This window comes from Protopterus annectens, chromosome 10.part0 (assembly GCF_019279795.1).
Source record: "Protopterus annectens isolate FY-2018-M chromosome 10.part0, PAN1.0, whole genome shotgun sequence".
Taxonomy (NCBI): domain Eukaryota; kingdom Metazoa; phylum Chordata; order Ceratodontiformes; family Protopteridae; genus Protopterus; species Protopterus annectens.
The window spans coordinates 1823867863-1823893018 of NC_056744.1; the positions used below are offsets into that span (position 1 = coordinate 1823867863).

General features: G+C 37.9%; 1 protein-coding gene across 4 annotated transcripts in view; it reads left to right on the plus strand.

The window, feature by feature from the left end:
- Positions 1-25156, plus strand: part of PFAS (phosphoribosylformylglycinamidine synthase) — a 517919-nt gene that overhangs the window by 173950 nt on the left and 318813 nt on the right. For all 4 annotated transcript variants that reach the window (XM_044086680.1, XM_044086681.1, XM_044086677.1 and 1 more), the window contains 2 exons: positions 15926-16082; positions 21718-21779. In XM_044086680.1, the coding sequence (XP_043942615.1) occupies positions 15926-16082; positions 21718-21779 (219 nt within the window). The remainder of the gene's footprint in view (positions 1-15925; positions 16083-21717; positions 21780-25156) is intronic.

Genomic DNA, 25156 nt, shown 5'->3' on the forward strand with positions numbered 1-25156 from the left:
TCATCATTAGTGCACAAGACTACTATTCACCAATGCAGCCACCTAATATATTATTAGACCAACAAACTAGGAACCTAATAACTCTCCAAGATGTATAAATGTTACTAGAGAACATACAAACATAACTATATACAAAACTAACCATGAAACATCTAGTTCCTGGATTGATGAATAAATCATCAATACCACCCGCTATCATCATTAGTGCACAAGACTACTATTCACCAATGCAGCCACCTAATATATTATTAGACCAACAAACTAGGAACCTATTAACTCTCCAAGATGTATAAATGTTACTAGAGAACATACAAACATAACTATATACAAAACTAACCATGAAACATCTAGTTCCTGGATTGATGTATAAATCATCAATACCACCCGCTATCATAATTAGTGCGCAAGACTACTATTCACCAATGCAGCCACCTAATATATTATTAGACCGACAAACTAGGAACCTATTAACTCTCCAAGATGTATAAATGTTACTAGAAAACATACAAACATAACTATATACAAAACTAACCATGAAACATCTAGTTCCTGGATTGATGTATAAATCATCAATACCACCCGCTATCATAATTAGTGCGCAAGACTACTATTCACCAATGCAGCCACCTAATATATTATTAGACCGACAAACTAGGAACCTATTAACTCTCCAAGATGTATAAATGTTACTAGAGAACATACAAACATAACTATATAGAAAACTAACCATGAAACATCTAGTTCCTGGATTGATGAGTAAATCATCAATACCACCCGCTATCATCATTAGTGCACAAGACTACTATTCACCAATGCAGCCACCTAATATATTATTAGACCGACAAACTAGGAACCTATTAACTCTCCAAGATGTATAAATGTTACTAGAGAACATACAAACATAACTATATAGAAAACTAACCATGAAACATCTAGTTCCTGGATTGATGAATAAATCATCAATACCACCCGCTATCATCATTAGTGCACAAGACTACTATTCACCAATGCAGCCACCTAATATATTATTAGACCGACAAACTAGGAACCTATTAACTCTCCAAGATGTATAAATGTTACTAGAGAACATACAAACATAACTATATAGAAAACTAACCATGAAACATCTAGTTCCTGGATTGGTGAATAAATCATCAATACCACCCGCTATCATCATTAGTGCACAAGACTACTATTCACCAATGCAGCCACCTAATATATTATTAGACCAACAAACTAGGAACCTATTAACTCTCCAAGATGTATAAATGTTACTAGAGAACATACAAACATAACTATATAGAAAACTAACCATGAAACATCTAGTTCCTGGATTGATGAATAAATCATCAATACCACCCGCTATCATCATTAGTGCACAAGACTACTATTCACCAATGCAGCCACCTAATATATTATTAGACCAACAAACTAGGAACCTATTAACTCTCCAAGGTGTATAAATGTTACTAGAGAACATACAAACATAACTATATACAAAACTAACCATGAAACATCTAGTTCCTGGATTGATGAATAAATCATCAATACCACCCGCTATCATCATTAGTGCACAAGACTACTATTCACCAATGCAGCCACCTAATATATTATTAGACCGACAAACTAGGAACCTATTAACTCTCCAAGATGTATAAATGTTACTAGAGAACATACAAACATAACTATATACAAAACTAACCATGAAACATCTAGTTCCTGGATTGATGTATAAATCATCAATACCACCCGCTATCATCATTAGTGCACAAGACTGCTATTCACCAATGCAGCCACCTAATATATTATTAGACCGACAAACTAGGAACCTATTAACTCTCCAAGGTGTATAAATGTTACTAGAGAACATACAAACATAACTATATACAACACTAACCATGAAACATCTAGTTCCTGGATTGATGTATAAATCATCAATACCACCCGCTATCATCATTAGTGTGCAAGACTACTATTCACCAATGCAGCCACCTAATATATTATTAGACCAACAAACTAGGAACCTATTAACTCTCCAAGATGTATAAATGTTACTAGAGAACATACAAACATAACTATATACAAAACTAACCATGAAACATCTAGTTCCTGGATTGATGTATAAATCATCAATACCACCCGCTATCATCATTAGTGCACAAGACTACTATTCACCAATGCAGCCACCTAATATATTATTAGACCGACAAACTAGGAACCTATTAACTCTCCAAGATGTATAAATGTTACTAGAGAACATACAAACATAACTATATACAAAACTAACCATGAAGCATCTAGTTCCTGGATTGATGTATAAATCATCAATACCACCCGCTATCATCATTAGTGCACAAGAATACTATTCACCAATGCAGCCACCTAATATATTATTAGACCAACAAACTAGGAACCTATTAACTCTCCAAGATGTATAAATGTTACTAGAGAACATACAAACATAACTATATACAAAACTAACCATGAAACATCTAGTTCCTGGATTGATGTATAAATCATCAATACCACCGCTATCATCATTAGTGCACAAGACTACTATTCACCAATGCAGCCACCTAATATATTATTAGACCAACAAACTAGGAACCTATTAACTCTCCAAGATGTATAAATGTTACTAGAGAACATACAAACATAACTATATACAAAACTAACCATGAAACATCTAGTTCCTGGATTGATGTATAAATCATCAATACCACCCGCTATCATCATTAGTGCACAAGACTACTATTCACCAATGCAGCCACCTAATATATTATTAGACCGACAAACTAGGAACCTATTAACTCTCCAAGATGTATAAATGTTACTAGAGAACATACAAACATAACTATATAGAAAACTAACCATGAAACATCTAGTTCCTGGATTGATGTATAAATCATCAATACCACCGCTATCATCATTAGTACACAAGACTACTATTCACCAATGCAGCCACCTAATATATTATTAGACCAACAAACTAGGAACCTATTAACTCTCCAAGATGTATAAATGTTACTAGAGAACATACAAACATAACTATATACAAAACTAACCATGAAACATCTAGTTCCTGGATTGATGAATAAATCATCAATACCACCCGCTATCATCATTAGTGCACAAGACTACTATTCACCAATGCAGCCACCTAATATATTATTAGACCAACAAACTAGGAACCTATTAACTCTCCAAGATGTATAAATGTTACTATGGGTCTATTAAGTAATTAAATTAAGACCACAACCTTAGAGTTCAAACATTTCTATTACTAGAGTACGTGTACATATAAAGTAAAATAAAAATAATTTTTTTAAAGTTAAAAATTAATAAATAAATAGATAGGGATAAGTATACCAGAAAAGTTATGAGTTATATTTCTAAAATATATTAATAATAATGAGATATCTTTGAGAATTTATCTTATTTTTCTTTTTTCATCTTTTTGTTATATTTCAAATCTATTAAAAGAAAACAAAACAAACCTTCATTTAGATATTATCTTACCCACTCCTAAAATTATGTAGGCGATAACTATTGTATAACCTACAGATCTATTTTCTGTTCTTCTAGTCTTTTTTCAAGTTATGCTCAAAGCTCATCTAAACATTTCCTTATCATAAGCATCTCTTGGGCAGCTGAAGTATTGTGTTAGACTTTTGTAAGATGGGCGGATTATCAACTACCATAGGTATTGTAATGTTCAAATTAATAAGGAAACTTCTCAGAGCATATATTTTGATATATTATTTCATCCCTGCTTATGTCAAGACTTAATAATACAAACATTTAGCTATCACACTGCATGAAATCATAACTTACCTAAGAATCCAAACTGTATGTATATATGCATAAAAGCCTCTCATGAAACATAAAACTTTGTAACAACTTTTCAGTAGTATCGCAACAACATCAATATTTGCTTGCAAAACAATAGTAAAATGTGTGTTATGATAACTAGATAGTCAATATATAAATGAACACCAAAATAATCAAATATCTTAAGAGAAAGAAAGGCATCTATGGAACCAATGGAGTTCAAAATAACATTTGCTTATGACAAAATGTTTTATGACAATGTGTTCTGGATGAAACTAACGTATTGATATTTATCCCACAAACTCATTGCTTTCCTGCACAGCGCATATAATCACCTGTTTTAATTATAACTTCATATTAGAAAAATCCCTAGAATAGAAAGATGTGGTTTAGTGAAACTTGCAGTTATACAAAGCTGGCAGAAGTGACTTAACAATTACTTTGCTTTCCAGTGACAGGAAGATTGCAGTTATAAATAATGAACATTAATATTGACTAAATAGATGATTTGATAATAAATGTTGAAAAATGAAGTCACTGCGCTCTGACATTCTAAAGCAATACACTTTTAAACATCACATTGTTAATGTATTTCCTCTGATTATCTTTTGACATAAACAGTTACAAAATAAACCAGGCTGTGTTTTCGCTGTGTCCCTTTGCAGCTGTTGCCATCTAGTGATCAAAGTGCGCTACTGTAGGGGATATGCTTTGTGAAGTATTGTTACTTAGAAAAACAACATAAACATCACTTAATTATGAATAAGCACCTTTATTAGACTTTATGCTTTGGAATATTATTCATTTTCACTATTTGCATACCTAAATAGTACCATAAGAGTCACAGAATAAATCGTAGCCAGTGGGCTGAAATCTAAAGCGAAAGAGCACATTTACCAACTATAGAGTGGTGTAATAACTTCACGAATGAGCAGACGTGAAAAACAGAAAAAAATATAACACTCCATTTCTGTACCCATTTATATAATTATTTTCATTAAAAGCCAGTCAGCAGGTATATTATATGAGACAACATCTGCACCATGCAAATCATTTGACAATGTGAACATACACCAATATTCAGATATCTCACACACACACACAGACACACATACTTACACATATGCACATACACATATAAAGTATTCTGCTGTTCTATCTGTGCATATATGGCATGCCTTTAAGAAATATTTGATACCTATGCACTACCGCAACCACTTTTGTTCCATTGTACATGTCATTGTGTTTTAACAACAGGTCCTTATGTTTAACTATAAATGCCAATCATAATTCCTCCCAATGACCAAAACAATTAACAGGACTTCTGGAAATGGCATATACCACAAGTTGATCTAGTTCAAAAACACGTGTGAAACCATGGTTCTCAATGGTGACTCACAACAAGACAGACATGACTAACCTGTTACTTACTATCAAGATGCCAACAGCTGATACCAGAGCATACATATCATGCAATTTAAAAATTCTGCTGCTTCTGAAACCCACACACACCTTCCGGACATTATCAGCAACTATCATCAGCCGGCTGAAATTTTTTAGGCAGCCATCTGTATGCAACTATGTGCCTTTCGTAATCCTTAAAATCTGGCTGCAACAGTACACAAGCGCCAAGCATTTTATGCAGAAATGTAATGCTTACCATACCATTTTTCATTTTTAACTTATTAACTTTATAAGTTATTTACAAAACAAATTGTGCTTATTCATATTAATTACTAAATATATACTGACATTAAATGTTCCGTTCTGTTTTTTGACCAACTGGCAGATTCTGGATTCATGAATATGCAACGGGATTTTAACGGTCAATAAAAGGTTTCTTTAAAAAACATAGAGCATCTTTTTGCTGTGTGGTGAGAGCATCACTGAGAGTTCTTGTGGAGACATTATTTTGCCTCTTGAAATTTGGCTGTTAAAGGCTTGATCTGTGAGATCAGTTGAACGTTATGCTAAAAGTTCACCAGATACTTGTGAGAGAAACCAAGCAAAAAAAAAAAAAGAATAAAACGAGATGTTAAACAATGTTCATATATTTGACAAGAGAAATCAATTTTTCTCTCTAAATCACAGACCTCCATATCCATAAGCTTCCCCAAATCATCAACTCAGAACTAAGCGCATGAAACGCAACTCTTTTGAAAATAGACATCCCAAAGTTTTCAAAGAAAATTAGTCATTAACATCATCCTTTGCGCTCCATTGTAGCGGGACAGGGATGGCTAACGGAACCATTTTCCATCTATTTGGAATATCATTTAAGACCAGTAGTGGATGCTAACTCTGTGATTTTAAAAGATAGTAAACAGTTTCTTTTGGACCTTTATGGTTACGTTAGAACTCTGAGTGAGGATGACCATTATATTTTAGTAACATTGGATGTTATTAGCTTGTTTACGGTCATTCCTAATGACCTAGGGGTTGCTAGTGTACAACGATACTTACATGCCAAATCTAGTTTGGACAATACTACTATAGATCTCTTAGCATTATTCTTGGAAACTGTTACAAAATAACATATTCATGTTTGACGAGGAAATTTATCTTCAGAAAGATGGCATAGCTATGAGCACTCCTTGTGCCAATAGCTACACCAACATAGTGATGGCTGATTGGGAAGAAGAGTTATTTCCACTTAGAGCTTTCAAACAGTATGTTGGTTTTTATAGACGGTTCATAGATGACCTTTTCCTGATATGGAGGGGTGATGAGAGCAGCCTTTTGAATTTTATGTCTGTTGTGAATAATTTGACCGAGTTCCTTAGTTTTAATTTGTCATTCCACATCTAGTATTTCTTTTTTAGATGTTAATGTTATGAGACTTGAGAATGGACTATTGAATACTTCTGTCCACAGGAAGGTGTGTCATTGGAACACCTTACTTCACAGACACAGTATGCATCCTAGATATGTTTTTGAGAATGTATTAAAAGGACAAATGATGAGGGCATCTAGATTGAATCCCCTAGATGAAGGCTGTGAGCAGGAGTTATTAGAACTCACAAATAGATTCACAGTTAGATGTTATAGTAAAGAGGAGGTGGGACAGGGCTGCCTCAGTAGTGACTGAGTTAAGGACTACGAGGGCACGGCCATATTTTTCGGATTGGGGAAATAATGTGGTTATTAAACAACCTAATAAAATAAGTGGCCTAACAATACCCATGTTCTTCACTAGTGATATAGATTTTATTCGAGAAGTTGTTGGGAAACATTGGGATACTTTGTTATTAAATGAGGACATTAGCAATATAGTGGGTCCAAGATCTACGTTTTTATACAAAAATAAGAAAAACCTGAGACAAAGGCTATGCCATTATCCAGTTAGCTCAATTGATTGTAGACCCATCTCATTAGTTTATAATACTGTACCTTGTAATACATGTAGACAATGTCAGTATATTGATACTGACAATATTTTTAGACAACCAATCTTTGGACATGAATTCTGTTTTAACACTCAAACCAATTGCCTGACTGTTAATGTTGTCTATTTGGCTAGGTGCACGACATGCACAGCATTTTATATTGGAAAAAACAATAGACAACTACGAGAACGTATCAGAGAACATATTTATCATATTAGAATTGGTACAGAAAATAATGTGTTAGCCAAACATTGTAAGCAATTAGGTGCATCACATCATTTTAAATTTTTTGTCATGCAGATTATTGTACCTAGTACCAGAGGGGGCGATATAGATAGTTATACCGAAGAATGTGAGCTACGATGGATCATCCGCTGTAGAGCGGATAGACCACCAGGGTTGAATGATAAAGTATGCTTACGACCCATTCTTCGGAAAAGAAGATTACCTAAACCTAAATTGAAAATGATGGTACAACATATATAATGTTTCTGCTCGGATGTGTTTTAATTCTGCTTATAATTTTAGATGTTTTATGTATTTTTTTATATATGTTAATGGCATTGTTATTGTATTATGAATGAAGTTATAGAAGGATGTATTTGCTTTTATTTTAATTAACTGAAATCTTTGAAGGATGTGACTGTGAATATCCTATCACATGAACTTACTTGTTATTTAAATGATTAAATTTTGTCTATGGTTTTATAGTCTGATGAAGCCTTAGGGTGAAAGCGCTTACTTCTGCAATAAATGTATTCATTTTTATTCGCTCGTTTTTGTGTTCAAGTTCTATTCCTTTGGAATTTTGGAACATCTGCCTATTTGGACTTTGGAGCATTTGTCTGTATGACTATTGCTTTGACTTTGGTTCTCCTGCCATTTTTGTTCCTGTGTATGAACTGGAACTTGCTGTCATTAACATCATATGTGTCTGCATGTCACATCTATCAGCGACGCAAAGTTCCCAAATGTACATGAAACCACCCCGACACAGCCGGAAACGTTCCCAGTAAGGACACATTTGATTTAAACATGACCATAAATCATTACAAATAATTTTAAGGTATCTAACATAAACTTTACTAACCATTACCATTTTAGGTCTAAAAAGACTTAATCACTAGCATATAAGAAGAATACAGATAACAGACGGAAAAGAAATTGTGTGATCTCCTATAACGCACTAACGAGAAGGATTCCCGTTTCTCTTGACTGTGCTTTTACAACAGAAAAAACTAATAAGCATTCATGTAAATCAAATAATAAAGCTTTTCTTTGTACCTATTTTCTAATATGTAATGTGCTAGATTAAAATATTTAATAAATAATTAAAAAGATAAATAAATAAAATGAAGTTTAAAAAAAAGTTATAATGACTTTACCTTGAAGTATTTATTTTTCCCTGAAGAGGGTAATATGCAGCAAAAAAAAAGGGATAATTCCGATGGTTGAAGGAATTGTAGAAGTTTTTCATTTATATTATTTCCCTTTGAGCTTCTTACTTATTTTATCATTTGCAGACATTTTACTGGTTGTTGCCTGTCCTTTTAAGCTAGTTAAGGAGATGTCCATATCTTCAACGTTTTCCAGTATCTTATTTTTTTTTTCACATATTCAGAGGCATCTTCGAGGTTATTAAATATTTTTTTCCTTCAGAAAGATGAATCTTGATTCTGGCAGGAAAAATGATTTGTGCTTTAATTTCTGCTTTCTTCAAACTTTTAATGAGAGGAATGCAGGCTTTTCTTTTGGTTATTATAGTAGAGGTGTAGTCATTGTCAAATCTTATGTTACCACCTTTTATTTGTATAGGATTACCTGACCAGGCTGACCTCAGAATTAAGTCCTTGTCCTGGGATGATGACAATTTGACAATGATGGATCTTGAAGCGTTAGGATGTTTTGATAATTTGACGATGATGGATCTTGAAGCGTTAGGATGTTTTGATAATTTGACGATGATGGATCTTGAAGCGTTAGGATGTTTTGATAAGTTGACGATGATGGATCTTGAAGCGTTAGGATGTTTTGACAGTGACATATCTGAGAGAGATCGATGAGCTCTCTCTATCCCAAAAGAAAGAGATTCAGGCAAGTTTAGAGTTTTGGGTAACCAGTCATTTAAAAATTGTATTATGTTGTTTCCTTCCATTTTTTCTGGTATACCGTATATTCTAATATTATTTCTTCGTGATCTTGACTCTAAGTCTTCCAGCTTGTCTGAAAGTAGGGTGTTTTGCTTTAATAAGAAGTCAGTTTGGTTATCATTTTCATGTTGTCTTCCATTAGAGATTCTTCGATTTCTACTATCTGATCTGTGTGTCTTGTAATTATCTCTTTCAACTCATCAATCTGTTTTTTTATTTTCTTTCTTCATGTTTTCCATTATTTTTTTCAAAATTTTCCATTTTCATGGAAAGATCTTGAATACTAGAGATTATTGTTTGTAGTTCTTTCTTCATAGAACTGTTCTGGAGAGAAGCTTTTGAATGACTCATGACTGACAGTGTCTGTTGTAATCAGCAGCAGTACTTCTGACAAGAAAAAACTCTTTCTGTTCAGCAAAATTGAATTATTTGTGGAAAAAATAAACCGCAATATCCAAAAGTATAAGTGAGAGAAAAATTAAATGTTTTGAAAATAATAATAAGAAAAAATCCTGTCAGAAAAACCTTCTATTAGGCAGAGCATCTAAAAAGTGTTATCTCTTTGGCATCTTGGCCACGCCCCTAATGTCATTTCTGATTGGAAGGGAAGTGAGTTTACATGAGTATGCGTGGAAGGCCTTTGTCGTGTAATGTCATGTCTGATTGATAGTAGACGTTATTAGGGAAATGAGTTTACATGAGTATGCGTGGAAGGCCTTTGTCGTGTAATGTTGTCATGTCTGATTGATAGTATATGTTATTAGGGAAGTGAGTTTACATGAATATGCGTGGAAGGCCTTTGTCGTGTAATGTTGTCATTTCTGATTGATAGTAGACGTTATTAGGAAAGTGAGTTTACATGAGTATGCGTGGAAGGCCTTTGTCGTGTAAAGTTGTCATTTCTGATTGATAGTAGACGTTATTAGGGAAGTGAGTTTACATGAGTATGTGTGGAAGGCCTTTGTCGTGTAATGTTGTCATGTCTGATTGATAGTAAACGTTATTAGGGAAGTGTGTTTACATGAGTATGCATGGAAGGCCTTTGTCCTGTAATGTTGTCATTTCTGATTGATAGTAGACGTTATTAGGGAAGTGAGTTTACATGAGTATGCGTGGAAGGCCTTTGTCGTGTAATGTTGTAATTTCTGATTGATAGTAGACGTGATTAGGGAAGTGAGTTTACATGAGTATGCGTGGAAGCCCTTTGTCGTGTAATGTTGTCATTTCTCATTGATAGTAGACGTTATTAGGGAAGTGAGTTTACATGAGTATGTGTGGAAGCCCTTTGTCATGTAATGTTGTCATTTCTCATTGATTGTAGACGTTATTAGGGAAGTGAGTTTACATGAGTATGCGTGGAAGGCCTTTGTCGTGTAATGTGGTCATTTCTCATTGATAGTAGATGTTATTAGGGAAGTGTGTTTACATGAGTATGCGTGGAAGGCCTTTGTCCTGTAATGTTGTCATTTCTGATTGATAGTAGACGTTATTAGGGAAGTGAGTTTACATGAGTATGCGTGGAAGGCCTTTGTCGTGTAATGTTGTCATTTCTCATTGATAGTAGATGTGATTAGGGAAGTGAGTTTACATGAGTATGCGTGGAAGCCCTTTGTCGTGTAATGTTGTCATTTCTCATTGATAGTAGACGTTATTAGGGAAGTGAGTTTACATGAGTATGCGTGGAAGCCCTTTGTCGTGTAATGTTGTCATTTCTCATTGATAGTAGACGTTATTAGGGAAGTGAGTTTACATGAGTATGCGTGGAAGCCCTTTGTCGTGTAATGTTGTCATTTCTCATTGATAGTAGACGTTATTAGGGAAGTGAGTTTACATGAGTATGCATGGAAGGCCTTTGTCGTGTAATGTTGTCATGTCTGATTGATAGTAGACGTTATTAGGGAAGTGAGTTTACATGAGTATGCGTGGAAGGCCTTTGTCGTGTAATGTTGTCATGTTTGATTAATAGTAGACGTTATTAGGGAAGTGAGTTTACATGAATATGCATGGAAGGCCTTTGTCGTGTAATGTCATTTCTGATTGATAGTAGACGTTATTAGGGAAGTGAGTTTACATGAGTATGCATGGAAGGCCTTTGTCGTGTAATGTTGTCATGTCTGATTGACAGTAGACGTTATTAGGGAAGTGAGTTTACATGAGTATGCATGGAAGGCCTTTGTCGTGTAATGTTGTCATGTCTGATTGATAGTAGACGTTATTAGGGAAGTGAGTTTACATGAGTATGCTTGGAAGGCCTTTGTCGTGTAATGTTGTCATGTCTGATTGACAGTAGACGTTATTAGGGAAGTGAGTTTACATGAGTATGCGTGGAAGGCCTTTGTCGTGTAATGTTGTCATTTCTGATTGATAGTAGACGTTATTAGGGAAGTGAGTTTACATGAGTATGCGTGGAAGGCCTTTGTCGTGTAATGTTGTCATGGCCAACATCATGTCATACTACGAGATCTGTAGACGTTTTGTTCTTGCTTCAGACGCTTTCACTGTGCCTTGTATTTTCAACATCATGTCATACTACGAGATCTGTAGACGTTTTGTTCTTGCTTCAGATGGTTTCACTGTGTCTGGTATTTTCAACATCATGTCATACTACGAGATCTGTAGACGTTTTGTTCTTGCTTCAGACGGTTTCACTGTCTCTGGTATTTTTTCTTTGCTCCACAGTTGTGTTACTGTGGAGCTAGTGTACATAAGTAAGGGTGAAGTAGGGGGTGCAGGGGGTCTTGCCCCCCTGTAAAAAAACACTTTTTATGGTATATTTGTTGTGTAGACTATTATTTTTTTAGTTGTGATTCAGTAAAGTCAGTTTTCATTAAGTTGAATTTGAACATTTGAGATTCAATGAAACGAGCATTCAGTGTAATACTGTACACCCAAATGTTTATCATATATATATATATATATATATATATATATATATATATATTATAGTGTGTGTATTTGTGTGTATGTACACACATTCTCCAAGTTTTTTTACGTTGTGTATTTTATATACGTGTATATTTATGTTTGTGAATGCATATGCATGTAGTTTGTTAACAGTTCTGACTGCGCAGCTTGTTTTCAAAAGAAGATTAAACCCTTTTCCCTAATTTGTGTGATGCCAGTTTTTGTTGTACAAAATAAAGTGGGTGTTAAGTAAGGTATTTGGAAATGGGCACTACCCCCTACCTCATACAAGGCAGAAGAAACATGTCTAATGTCATTTTTTTGAAGAAACAACCTATTATTGTTTATACGTGTCATAATTTTGAAAATTTTTGTGTGTGGGTGTAAATTTTATAACAGACCTGTGTAAATTAATGTACATGTGCTTCATCACTGTGTGTGTGTGTGTGTGTGTGTGTGTGTGTGTGTGTGTGTGTGTGTGTGTACATATTTGAAAAGAACTATATATGCAGATGTTTACAAATACTTGCCCAAAAGTACATATTATTTGGATGGGTAGACCCCTCAAGTTGTGCTTGTTAACTTATTAAACTGCGCAGATTTCCTTAATGCTGCGTAAGCTGTAAGTCCGTCAGTAAAGGGCTTTAAATTAAATTAAATGTTAATTGTTAACTTTTTTGCCTCCACCAAGCCGTTCCAGCTTAGCAGCTGTATGCCAGTGTTCCCTTCTTAGCCATGTAGGAATTTCTACAACGAGCAGAGATTCAAAGACTCTATAAGGTAATTATGTGCAGCAGGTGGCAGGTGAAGAACATATAGTACAGAACAGACCCTGTAATGTTTGTGGCTCTTCCACGTACATCCAAATACAAAACAAAAAGGGCCAAAACCAGATAATTTTTATTCATAGTAAGAGCTTTCACACCTTCATCAGACCATAAAAGTGATAAAAAAATCATCACTATAAAAACACTGGAAACAAATTATTAGTTTTCTCCATGGATTACATGATAGCTCTGAACCCGATGTAAAACACCAGAGACATAATTACCAAACATAGTTAAATAGTAGCAAAACATTCATAAAAGCTTTCATTTAAACAGACCGTGGGATTTCAGGAAAGGTCTTAAAGAGACCTTACCTTTTAAACGTAAGCCTTTATCAGCTTGTAGTTTAATAATCCGACATATGTCATATGCTGCTGTGTCTTATTCCTAAAATCCCGCAACCTTAAATCATCAGTCAAATCTGTCACTGTAAAAGTGAATGTGTATATATCACCCTTCTCATTTATATGCTCAGGTAATGCATTTTATCATCTTTTCTACATATCTCATTCATATGCTCTCTAATACGTTCCCCGAGGGAACGATTCATCTTACCAATATAAAATCATGAGCATATAACACATTGCACTAGACAGAGTAGGTTCTTGGTTGAACAATCTGCTTTAAATGTTAAACTTCTCTGTGAAACTGGATGTGTAAAACAATTAGTGCTGTTAATGTATCTACACAAACTGCACGCTCTACAAGGAAAAATACCTGGGCACCCAGTTATGTTCTCATTCACTTGCCGTGTTGTAGCATAATAATCTCTCTAAAGATTTCTTGTTCTTAAAGTGAAAACATGGGTGTTCACCTACCAACTGTTATCTCTCGTGCAGAGAACGTACAAGTAAACTTCAAGTACATGCTAGTGTTATGTAAATACTTAAAGAACTCCTTGAATAAAATAAACAGGCCTGTCCACAGCAAAAAGATGTCATCCACAAATGCTCTATAAAACTTAATGTATGGAACAAAGATGTTGCCTTTCAAGACAAAAATACTCTGCCATTAAGCCAGGACAATATTGGTGTAGCTATTAGCACGTGGCATGACCATAGCTACTCCTGACTTCTGTCAGTAATAAATTCCTTCAAACCGAAACACATTATGTTTTCAATATTAATTCTAGGAGTAAGCATATTAACTCTGTTTACCATTGTTGAACTGACTGTTCTCTAATAAAAATAACCTGACCAATTCAAATCCCAGGTAATTGGTAATCACTGTGAAAAGAGGTAATATTAAGAGTAATCATTAACATTCCTTGGATAATAAATTATCTTGTACAATTGTATATAGACTTTCCAAGAATTGTTTCATGTCTATTAAAACCATGGTATTTGAATATAACATGGGTCTCAGCTGCTTCTCAACAAACATAGAAAAGGGCTCAGTCAGCCATTGCCGTCTGGAGGCAGTAGGTCTCAGTGGTGGTGTCGCCAAATCTTTGTGTATTTTAGGGAGCCCAAGAAAAGTCAGAACAATTGGAAACTCAACAGTAAAATAATTGAACAATTCCAAAGAAATAATTATACTAAGCAAACAATCCTCCATCATTTGGGAAGCAGACGTAATCATAACGTCAGTATGTGTCTTAGATATTACATAGGTTCATTGGTTGGTACTACGCTATCGGTCCTAGGGCCTATACAAGCCTAGCCATAACAATTCCCTGGCTATTACTTCCCTGGTCCCCTGTCTAACAGGATGATTGACATGATCCCTGGGGTGAATCTCCCGTCCAATCGTCAAGGTTCTTTTTTAAGAGGTGGTGTTTTTTTCCTTTGAGCTTACCTAAAAAAGGCACTATAGGGGTGGCAAGAGCCTTAGCCAGTAATCTGAATCCCAGGGGCGACAGGTGCTGACCATCTCTGGCAAAGCATCGTGGTCTGTTGATCATATGTTAAGAGTCAGATAACATCTCTTTCATATCATTTAAGTAGAACATCTTGTGCATAACCACTATCGCTGACTTTTCATGATATTTTTGAATGCTCCTTGTAAAGACAGAAGTAGCCTTAGTATAGACTTGCGTGTTTGGTTTTGAAGAATTTCTCTTGGATGGTTTGAGAAATGTTGGCTTCAACAGAACTCAAAGTTACTACAGTTATACATCTGACAGGTACTCAGTAGAGTACTTCTTTTTACTACAGTTATATATCTGATGGGTATTTGACAGAGTAGTTATTCTGGGGATGTTATTTTATGCTGTTCGCAGCATCTGTGAAGTAAAGCCTCCATCATCAAGAACAAATTAATTTGGCAGAAAACAGTTTGAAAGACAGCAGAGTTTATATGCAAAGTAAATGTCATTTGTTATCCAATTTCCTTTTCAAAAGAGAAGATAAGACCATCAGACTAATGGGAGGTCTGCACCTTTTTTGGGTAGACCTCATATGAAGGTGAATTTGAACCCAAGTAGCATAATTCTACTAGAACACGCTACTGATTGAGAAGCTGTGAGGAGAACGCACCTTTTGTTTTGTTACTTAATTAAAAGAAGGCACAAGTGCACTTTGCACTAACAATAGGATAGTTTCCATGTCACAGTTTGTACATTTATGTCATTAGAACATGTTTCTGTCTGGTGCATTGTAGGTCTGAAGAAGAGTGCAAGTCAAAATGTTATGAGTCGCTAGTTTTTGTAGTGTACAGTGTTTTTGTTTTTCTCATTTTGGATGCCTGTGGCAAGTAGTTTGTAAGTGTTTGCTGCTTGCAAGAAGTGTCTGTTCTGTAAGCTGAGAGTAAATCTTATTTCCGTAGAACAGCAGGGTTTGCTTCTCCCAGTATCTTTACAATTTATAAACATTTCTGTCCTTTACAGGTGCAAGGAGACAATGCTAGTGAACTTGACTTTGGGGCAGTCCAGCGAGGTGATGCTGAAATGGAACAGAAGATGAATCGTGCTTTGCGGGCCTGTGTGGAGAGTTGTGAAAAAAACCCGATCTGTAGCATCCATGACCAGGGAGCAGGTGGAAATGGTATGCAGAAGCCAAATTTGAGGCTAGCGCATGGGGCAGTAGTTGGAATACTGAGTTGGGTCTGTGCTTTTTAAGCAGAAAATATATTTCTGCTAGAATAGCCTAATACTGAAGTGTTCGAGAGTTGAATCTGTACTTTAATTATCCATTTCTTTTTAATTAACTTAATCACCAGGAAAACATCACTTTTCATACACATCAGAGCTTCAGGTGGATGTGAATCAAATGTTTTCTGTGATTGTAGTAAAACGACTGATAAGTAAACAAGGCCGTGAGCTACAGTGGGAATTGGCAATGTTTTGTGGTAAATGGCTCCACCTGGACACACAGACTATTACTATACATCACCAGCGACTTTGTGATCGAGCATTGCTGGTGGTAGAATAGACACACAGAGTATTACTATACATCACCAGCGACTTTGTGATCGAGCATTGCTGGTGGTAGAATAGACACACAGAATATTACTATACATCACCAGCGACTTTGTGATCGAGCATTGCTGGTGGTAGAATAGACACAGAGACTATTACTATACATCACCAGCGACTTTGTGATCGAGCATTGCTGGTGGTAGAATAGACACACAGACTATTACTATACATCACCAGCGACTTTGTGATCGAGCATTGCTGGTGGTAGAATAGACACAGAGACTATTACTATACATCACCAGCGACTTTATGATCGGGCATTGCTGGTGGTAGAATAGACATACAGACTATTACTATACATCACCAGCGACTTTGTGATCGAGCATTGCTGGTGGTAGAATAGACACAGAGACTATTACTATACATCAGCAGCAACTTTGTGATCAAGCATTGCTGGTGGTAGAATAGAGTACCGTTGCTGTTGTAATTAGACAACAACTTACATCTGCAAATCCTTGTTATGCTGATGTCCATGTTGTAGCATTTTTCACAATAACAGCACTTCTTGGGGAGACTGTATATGGTCCGTTGTAGAACAGAACGTGGCAGTAGGGCTTGCAGTTAATGCTTTCACTTCATGCTGCAGTGACACAAACTTGACAGTGTTCAGGTGTCCCTGTATTGTAAGATTATCTTCCTCCCTTTCTTGGCTCAGAAGTGTATTGTCATGTTTCACCGTGTTATGTTACCGTAACAACAGCGGCTCCTGCTGGTATTACCTTAACAACAGCGGCTCCTGCTGGTATTACTGTAACAACAGCGGCTCCTGCTGGTATTACCGTAACAACAGTGGCTCCTGCTGGTATTACCGTAACAACAGCGGCTCCTGCTGGTATTACCATGAAACCTTTTTATTACTTTTCAGCAGCATTGCTCTCCCAGCTATTACCTGCTCTGTAGCCTCTTTGTCCAACACAGTGCTGCTTCATAACCCCAGTGACCAACCACACAACACATTGTTGCCTCATTTCCTCATGTAGATGTGCCTCTTGGGCTTGGTGTCCCACCCCAACACCGTGCTGCACCTTCACTGACCACCCAGTACTGCAGTGGCCTCAGCCCCACCTAACAGTATGTTGTAACCTTAGCATCACAGTCTCCCCTGCTTTGTAGCCTCAGTGCCCCCCTAGTACTGTTGTAGCCTTGTTTCCCACTCTTCACTGCTTTGTGTCCACAGTTCCCACCTTGCACTAGTTTGAAGCCATAGTCACTCTCTCTGTCTGACACACACACCACTGCTTTTATACCCCTAGTTTCCTGTCCGTCACTGCGTTGCAGTTACAGTGCTCCTCCCAGCACTTCCTGGTCTCTCTGTTGCCACACCCAACACAACTTTTAGCATTAGTTCCCTGCTTGGTCTCGTTTTTTCACTTTGTAGGATTGCTTGTAGTGGCCAGTGTTCTCGTGCACAGATGATTTCATACTTTACATTTCCATGGTTCCGCATTACACTCCAAGCGTATTCCACACCATACTTCATTCATCAAACTGCATCATAAACACACCAGTGCACTTGGCCCATCCCACAACACACTGCATCTTGCCCTCAGCAAGGCATATACTTTTTATTTTGTCATTACTCTGAATTTTTGTTTGACCCGTGCTCTTGGCCCAGCCTACATTTCTCACACACATACGCATGCACGCACACACACACACACACACACACACACACATGCACATATGCGCACACACACACACACACACACACAAACACCAGTGCACTCAATCCATTCCACGCTACACTACACTACAACGCTTAACAGGTACAAATGTCCCCTTCTGCATCAAACTCCTCCTTTACTTTTCCACTGCTCCCAGACAGTTGCACACCACACTGCATCATATGTTTATCAGTGCACCTGGCCCATTTCCACATCACAATGCATTATATCTTCACTAGTGCATCTGGCTCCTTTCACATTACACTGTCATGCACTTACCATGACACTTTGCACACCACACTGCATCATATGTTTATCAGTGCACCGGGCCCTTTTCCACATCACAATGCATCATATCTTCACTAGTGCATCTGGCTCCTTTCACATTACACTGTCATGCACTTACCATGAGACTTTGACCGTTGCACACCACACTGCATCATATGTTTATCAGTGCACCTGGCCCATTTCCACATCACAATGCATCATATCTTCACTAGTGCATCTGGCTCCTTTCACATTATACTATGTCATGCATTTACCATGACACTTTGACCGTTGCACACCACACTGCATCATATGTTTTATCAGTGCACCTGGCCCATTTCCACATCACAATGCATCATATCTTCACTAGTGCATCTGGCTCCTTTCACATTATACTATGTCATGCACTTACCATGACACTTTGACCGTTGCACACAACACTGCATTGTACACTAGCTGTTTCATGCAGACCTTCCAACCTGTATTGCATTGTAACCTCACCAATACATTGTGACCTCTTTCAACCTACAGTGCACTGTATTCAGCACCAAAGCACCCTGCTCTGTCACTGTTCACTGTGTCATAACCTCACCAGTGTACCTTTCCCTTATTGCATCATAAGCTCACCAGTGCACCCCACCCCTTGACTATCATAAGCTTACTGGTGCACCCTGTCCCTTTACTGTGTTATAAGCTCACATGTGGACCCCACCTCTTTACTGTGTCATAAGCTCATTAGTGCGCCCTGCCCTTCACTGTTTCATAAGGTCACCAGTGCAACCTGCCCTTTCCAGTCTGTACTGTGCCATAACTTTACCTGTATGCATTGTGCCCCTTCTACCAAAAACTATATAATCTCAGAAGTGCACTCAGCAAGGTTTACCATGTGCTGCATTGTATCCTCACTGGTTCACCCAACTCCTTCCACACCACACTTCATCATAACCTCACTTGTAATACTGTGCTCTTTCAACTCGATGCATCTTATCCTCATCAGTTCACCCAGTCTCTTCTGCTCCGGACAACATCGTAACTTCACATCTGCTCGACTGTATGATCTCACTTGTGTGTCTAACTGTTCACCACACACTGATTCTTACATCCACTGGTACTGCTTGCCTTTTCTGCCCTGGGCTCCAGTGCTCTGGTTCATTCTTGTGCACATCAGATCATTACTTTGTCAGTGCACGCAACATCCCGTGGTCCTTCTACATGTACTAAACCCTTCTTATAGTGGTACATTTAAGTAATAGTAGTTACAGGGCATGTAGTCTCAGTTTCACAAATGACCCAGAGCACTTTCTGGTTAAGTACCTTGTTCATAGTCACACAGTAGGCAAATGGAGGCTGAGGGAATCACACCTTTGACCACAGGAAGTGCAGGGAGCTGTGGCTATGAGCTACTAACTGCACTAATCATTTCTCACTTGGTTAGTGACAAAATATGCTTCTGATTGTGTAGCCTTTGTCGATATTTTTTTATCTGCCTTTCAGTTTACTGATTCATCTCAGCCCTTCCAAGACTGTGCTGATACCCCATTGTGTCTTTCATTGATCCATCTGCATTAGTTCTTAACTGAGGAGTAGCTGAACAGATGGTGGTTGTCTGTCCTTTTTATGTATTAACTGACCCAGAACTTTGCTTACCCATGTGTAAGTAGACAGACTTCTTGTTGCCATCCGAGTTGGGTGGTCACTGACATAATAATCTTCTCCAATAGACTGTACTGATCAGACTTTTTTGTTCGTCTCACTCAACCCATAACAACTTGGACTGTTTGAGCTGAGAAAAATCTTGCACTTACCTTGGTGTGGCAGTTAATTGACTAATCTGTGTTAATTGGCATTGGCTGACACAACTTCTGTTTCAGTCTTTGTATCAGATAAACAAATGTACTGCACTGTAACTGAATAGGTTTTTGTATTAACCACACTTGGCACTAAAAAGGTTTGTGTTTCACTTTTGCTGGGAAAGTAGCCATGTTAGCTTTTCATTTGAAGCTGTACTTGGGCAATAACATGTTTCCCAATTATCTGTCTTTCCCATTGCACCTCCAGCATTTGCTGTGTACCCGAGAAAAAAGTTTGTTTGTGGTATAAAATCACTTATGCAAACACTTTCAAGCAAAAATGCTAAACCTTCTGGACTTTGTTGCATACTTGGGATCCATACGTATGTCCTCCCATTGTTGCATACTTGGGATCCATACGTATGTCCTCCCATTGTTGCATACTTGGGATCCATACGTATGTCCTCCCATTGTTGCATACTTGGGATCCATACGTATGTCCTCCCATTGTTGCATACTTGGAATCCATACGTATGTCCTCCCATTGTTGCATACTTGGGATCCATACGTATGTCCTCCCATTGTTGCATACTTGGGATCCATACGTATGTCCTCCCATTGTTCCTTTCTAAATTGCTTTTCCATTCTCTCTGCTTAATGTTTTTTAACCTTCTCTGATTGATTGATTTTATAGTTATGTAATACTTTATGTGCCCCACGAATTATCCCTTTTTTTAACAGCAGCTTTTATTTTAGACTCAAACAAAAACTCTACTAGAGTTGGTCTTTCACTTGGCACTCCCCTATCCCTTTCTGTTTGCCCAACACTCTCTGATATTAATCCTTGCTAAGGAAGGCAGTCTCTAACCTGCAGTCCAAACTTCTTATTGGTCTCATCCCACTCTTTGTTATGATCCTGTCTAATTGTTTGCTGTTTTGAGTCCTGCTGAAACCGTCCAGACATGATGTCCTTTGTAACTCGATGTGGGCAGCAAATAACAGGACTTTGTGTCACTTTAGAACAATAACCAGACTTCCTCTGTTTTGCAGCCCATCTAGGCAGTAACTGTCAAGGCTGTATGTCTCTGTCCCACTGCTACATTATAGAGGTTTTGTTTATTTTTAACCCCATTTCACTAGTATCTGACAGGCCTGTTTTTCTGTACATGAGCATTAACTAAATTTTCTCCCCTTTTTAGTCCTGTCTCGGACTATAACAGATGGTTCTTTTTATGCGTTTGGGACATTAATGTGATTGACTCTCCATAGCCATGCTGTGACCCTTACTGATCTGGGTGGGTGTGTGTGACTGTCTGTTTCCCTCTGTGTCACTGGGACAATAACTAACATGGCTGTGCATCACTGTCACAATCAAGTGGTTTATGTTGATCCTTTTCTGCTTTTATCCCATTTGGATAGTGATTGACTGGATTGTGTGCTTCCACAAATGACGGAACTGTTTTTTGTTTGTTCCACACAGGAAACGTCCTGAAGGAGCTGAGTGAGCCTGCTGGAGCCGTTATTTATGCCAAGAATTTTAAGGCAAGTACAGGAGCGAGTAGGTAAGAAGGCTGGTGGCAGTGGGTGGCAAGAGGTAGTAAAATGCATTATCTTTGTAGAAATAACCACAGCAAAAAGGTTTGCTGAGGGCTATACTTCACTGTTGAAAAGAAATAGGGTGGGCCAGAGGCAGAGAGGGACAGTAACACTGTGTTGTACCATCACCCAGCCCATATAACATGCATTGATCTGGCTGTGAAATGTTTGGTCTTCGCTGGGTTTCAACTTTGACAGACCAAGAAACATAAGTTGTTAGAGTTGAATCAGACTAGATATGAAGATGAAAGGATTGAAAGTGCAGTTTGGAAGCACAGAACAAATGTTAGTGTGAAGAATGCAGTGGGGGGGAATAGTTGTAGGGGTGAAGGTGGCAAAAGAAGAGTCTATATCAGTTGAGTGAAAACCCCTTTACGCTAATACCTAAACTTTGACCCCTATACCTCGAACCGTGAAAATCCCGAATGCACTAAACTGCTAAAAATAAAATATCGAACTATCATAGTCGGCCAACCCCACCACCCGCTACTTAGTACCTATCCATCCAAAATAAGTAAACTACATACATACACTAACCAAACCCTACAGACGTACACCAAAACAAAATAAATAATCCACATACATACATTTAACAAAACCCTACTTCCAGCACTACACTAAACCCCACATACACAACTATCTTTGCACTATCCTTAACCCCTCCCTAACGTCCGTAACTACCGCACACTTCCCTTATGGACATACACCCAAACAAAATAAATAACACCTACATACACTTAAAAAAAAAAAACGACATCTAACACTACACTAAATCTTACATACATTACCTATCTATACACTTACCTTAACCCAAATCCTAACTCTAAAATCCTATGTATTGCACACTTACCTTACGGAGCTATACCACAGACAGGCCAATCAAAACAAATCAACATTTTGGAATTCGCGGTTTTGGACGTTTGAGGTTTATGTACTTCGTATTCGCATAATAGGGTTTTCGCTTAACTGATATAGACCCGCAAAAGAATAGTGGTGGGGCGTAATTAATATGTTTGTGGCTTACAGGAATGAAGCCACAAAATTCAGTGGAGAAACTGAAGGACATACAAGACTATTGTGGAGAGATCAAAGTGGGGCAGGGACAGAGATCCCGAACTCATGGGGGAAGGCATATGGGAGAATAAAAATATGTACAAGGTTTGTGCAGGAATGCACAACAGGCGGTTAGTGGGCAGTCCGGGGAGGAGAGCAGCACATTTAAAAGAATTGGTGGAAGAGTGCAGTACATGAAGGAAAAAGTAGAGGTCAGACTGTGAAGAAGCACTGGAGAGAGTTAGTGGTGGGACTGTTAATGTATTAGTTGAGTCATCGGTGCTTGGTATCTTATCGGTGGAACTACTGCAGCTCCATTTTCGAGACTCTCGTTAATGAGCTTTATCTCCCGGGTGGGACTGTTAATGTATTAGTTGGAGTCACTGGTGGATGGAGTCACTGGTGGATGGTATCTTATCGCTGGAACTACTGCAGCTCCATTTTCGTGACTCTCATTAATGAGCTTCATCTCCCGTCACTAACTCTGCCTAATGTGATGCAATCCTCCATTGACCTCTTCTAGTAATTACAGCCCTTCCACTAAATCCCCCCGTCACTCTCACATATTATAGTCCCTCCTGTAAATCTCCCCGTAAGTGTTGTAGTTTGCCACTGACTCTTACAGTAGTGACTGTAATATATTACTGACAGTCATGGGGGGGTTGGTGAAAGAACTGTAATAATTATAACATTAGAAGGGGGTCACAGCATATTAATGACAATCAATGAGAGGACTACAACATATTAAGAAGGCTACCACACATTAGGGTTAGCCCCAGTGGAGATGCTGTAGCATATTAAGGATAGTTAGAAGGGAGACTGCATCAAGGGAGACTTCATCACATTAGGGACATTCATTGAGGTACTGAAGTACCTTTTCGATGGTCACTGAGGAATCTTCTCCTTAATAGATAGTCAGTGGAGGCTGCATCCCATAAGAAACTGTTACGGGGTTATTTTAGCATATTAAGGACTGTTGGCATGTGGTTACTGGAGGTATTCCAGCATATTTAAGGACTGTTGGTGTGGGTTTTACTGTATTATGAAGAGACAGCGAGGAAGATTGCAGTGCTTTAGAGACTGTTGTTGGGACACTCCTGCACATAAGCGATAGTAAGTGAGATACTGAAGCATATGGGGGGGGGCAATCATGGAGGACTACAACACAATGGGGGGGCAATCATGGAGGACTACAACACATTAATGGGCATCAGTCCCCCTACACATGCATACACTTTAGTGAGAGTTATAGGGGATTGCATAATATTAAGAACATTTGGTAGAGAAATACAGCACAAAAGCAGGATAGGTTGTGGGTGACACAAGACGACATACTATGAGAGCTGTACCATAACAGGAATGCAGAGGAACTGCAGTGCATTTAAAAAAAAGTCCTTGGAGAAAAGACAGCACCTTAGGAAGTATTGCAGTGTATTTAACACATTAAGGGACAGTCATTAAGGTGCTAAAATGGATGAGGAACAGTCTCGAGAAGACTACAGCACATTAAGGGGAGTCATTTTCTCCCCACTTTAATGAGAATTATAGTGGACTGCACCACAATTGGAGGACTTATGGCAACACGTTGCAGGAACTGTACCTTAATAAGAATACATAGGAACTGTCATGCATAGAGGCTGTAGTACATTAGAGAGCGTCTTGGGGAGACTGCAGCATGCCAAGAATGTTCATTGGGATTTAGCACATTAAGGGGAGTCGTTCCGGCCACTTCAGTGAGAGTTATAGGGGACTGCACCACAATTGGAAGACTTATGGCAACACACAATAAGAATACATAGAGGCTGTAGTACATTAGCGAGAGTCTTTGGGGAGACTTCAGCACACTAGGAATGTTCGTTGGGATGTAGTACTTTAAGGGAGAATCATTAGGGTGCTAAAGCAGATGAGGGACAGTCACTGAAGACTCCAGCACACAACGCAGAGTCTGTGGGAGGCAGGCGCTACAGCACATTAAGGAGAGTCCATCCCCCACTTCAGTAAGAATTACAGGGGACTGTATAACATTTGGTAGGAGTCTGCATTACAGTTTGGGACACGTTGTGGGAGATGCAAGGCAACACATGTTAGGAAAACATTTTGGAGACTAAATTACTTTTATAAGAGAAATAAGTTGAACTGTAGTACATTCGACAGTCGTTAAGAGCACATGTGAAATGTAGCATGTTAGACTATGTTTTTGGAGTGCTGTAGCATATTAAAGGCACGGGGATTGGGCTCATTAAAGAACAGTTTGTGGTAAACCAACTGTA